This window comes from Bubalus kerabau, chromosome 6 (genome assembly GCF_029407905.1).
Source record: "Bubalus kerabau isolate K-KA32 ecotype Philippines breed swamp buffalo chromosome 6, PCC_UOA_SB_1v2, whole genome shotgun sequence".
Lineage (NCBI taxonomy): Eukaryota > Metazoa > Chordata > Mammalia > Artiodactyla > Bovidae > Bubalus > Bubalus kerabau.
In genome coordinates, this window is record NC_073629.1 from 103,595,612 (window position 1) to 103,598,233 (window position 2,622).

General features: G+C 43.7%; 1 protein-coding gene across 1 annotated transcript; it reads left to right on the plus strand.

Annotated features, from left to right (window-relative positions):
* Positions 1-576: 576 nt before the first annotated feature.
* Positions 577-1,515, plus strand: LOC129656278 (olfactory receptor 2D2-like). Its single transcript, XM_055586992.1, has one exon. It carries the CDS (start codon positions 577-579, stop codon positions 1,513-1,515), a length of 939 nt encoding a protein of 312 aa, XP_055442967.1.
* Positions 1,516-2,622: the final 1,107 nt, after the last annotated feature.

Below are 2,622 nucleotides of genomic sequence, written 5' to 3' on the forward strand. Positions count from 1 at the left end.
CTCATACTCTTTTTAACTCTTCCTTGTTCCTCTGATTTATAACAAACAGTGAACATTTGGCAGAAACATATTGAATCAATGACATAATTAATAAACACCAGTAAATTCCATTCACCAGAAAGAGTAAATCTTAAATTCTATCGCTAAACTTTACAATAGCCTTGACTTTAATCACCATTTACAACCTTAATGCCAATCCTAACAGTAATAAAAACATCAACCCCACATAATGAGTGTAATAGTCTTAACTCTGATCCTTAAAGTGAGTCTTAGCAAGCTCTCTTGTCTCAAGAAAACAGAAATTGACGTGAACAACAGAGGAAAAAGCATGACTGTCTCAGGAAATGGAGTAACAGAATGGAACATAGACTACGGCACTTCCCTGACTTGGTCTTCACCATTTCATCATGATGACCCTCAACTTAATCCTGAACCAAATCCCATGAACAGTAGTGCCCCCATCTGCTAATCCAAACTTCCTGTTAGGAAACATAAATCAAACAAGGGTGAGAATCCCTTGGCACCAAAACCCAATAAATTATATATCCCCCAAACTCTTTAAACAGGCAGCGCACAATGCAGGAACTCAACGAGTCCACTGTGACAGAATTCATCCTGTTGGGCTTTGCCTCGAACCCCAGGACCAATCCTCTGCTCTTCACCTTCTTTCTAGTCTTTTACCTGCTGATCCTTGTGAGCAACAGCCTCCTCATCACCCTCATCCACCAGGACACACGCCTCCACACGCCCATGTACTTCTTCATCAGTGTCCTCTCCATGCTGGACATGTGCTACACCACCACGACTGTGCCCCAGATGCTCGTGCATATTCTCAGCAAGAAGAGAGCCATCTCTTTTGCTAGATGTGTGGCCCAGGTGTACCTCTTCCTCCTCTTTGGGATCACTGAGTCCTGGCTTTTCTCCATCATGTCGGTGGACAGGTACGCGGCCATCTGCCACCCTCTCTGGTATAAGGTCATCATGAGCCGCTGGGTGTGCCTTCTCATGGTGGGCATCTGTGCAGCCTATGGTGTGCTGGGTGGTCTGTCCTATACCTTCTTTGCTATGCGCCTTCCCTACTGTGGCCCTAATGAAATTGACCATTACTTTTGTGAGGTCCCTGCGGTCCTGAAGCTGGCCTGTGCAGACATATCCCTCAATGACTTGATGAACATCATCACAGGCTTCAATGTCATTGTGGTCCCACTTTCCTTGATTGTCATTGTCTATATCAACATCTTTTTCACCATCATGAAGATCTGCTCAGCCCAAGGACGGATCAAGGCCTTCTCCACCTGTGCCTCCCACATCACCGTGGTTTCCATGTTCGCTATTCCATGCAGTATCACATACCTGAGCCCTGGCTCTGACTCTTTATCAAACAATAGCAAGAAAATGGCCCTTTTCTACAATATTGCCACAGCCTTCCTCAACCCTGTCATCTACAGTCTGAGGAACAAGGATGTGAAAAATGCTTTCCTCAAACTGATGGGAAGGGGCAGGGCCCCAGAGTAATGCTTTAAAGATAAAGATATGGGGAGACGTACAATTCAGGACTTGCACTCACACCAAAGACTCTTCCATAAGTCCTGAAGTAATGGTCTCCATAAAGCTAATGCTTCACTCTGACTCAGTGGGAAAGAACAGGGTGCTTGGCAATCAGCATTATCTGTGGTGGTGTGGTTTGAGACAAAGATGATCCGGAAGATCCAACACAGCGTTCAAGAGCCTGGGCTCTAGTGCCAGGCAGACCAGGATGAGAGACTTGGCTTTACCAATCACTAGGCATGTGAATTCTTACAGCTCTTTCAGCTACTTTAAGGTTTGTATCTCTTCTTCATAGGGAAGTTGTAATAATTAAATGAGATAATATCGATACAACAAAGGTACTTAGTACAGAGCCTGCAAACCTTAGTTTTAATTTTCAAGAGTTTTGACTTGGGGTTGAATTATCAATCCTTAAACAGCAGTGATCTTCTGGTCTTTGGAAGTGACTGGATCCCCAGGGAGAATGGGAATAAAAAGGGTGTTGTAGGCAGAGAGTGGAAGAAGGATAAACTCAGAAACTGTCAACTGGAGATTCATAAGGTGCAGAAGAAACTTGAGAAGGAGGAAATGAACCTATATAACCCATCTAAAAACTCAGTCAGTTAGAGCCTCTGGGGGTCAATTGAAGTTCTCTTAGAAGGGGAAAAATTATCTTTTATGACCATGTTTTTTTGTTCTCTAGATTTCCTTGTTTCTGATAACATGCATTTTTGAAAACTATAGCCTCTCTTGGGTAATCCCAAGAGAAAGGGACTCTAAGGATGAGGGAAACCAGAGTTAGGAGGGTGAATATAATGTGACCCCTAGATGCAAAATGTTGGGAGCTCTGAGAAGGTTACAATTTCAGTGGGGAATTTTTTGTTTTGTTCCTTCTTGTTTGAAATGACTTCCCTGGAACTGTTTATTTCTCAGAGAATCTTCACAAACATGAGTTGTTTTTTCCCACACTTCACCAGCCTACAAAGATCATGTTACTGGGCATCACCCATATTCGCTGCCTGCTGGCTGCCACAGAAACTTTAGCACAGAACAAAGCTCCCATGAGGTTCTAGAGGCGTGTCCCATAAACTAACC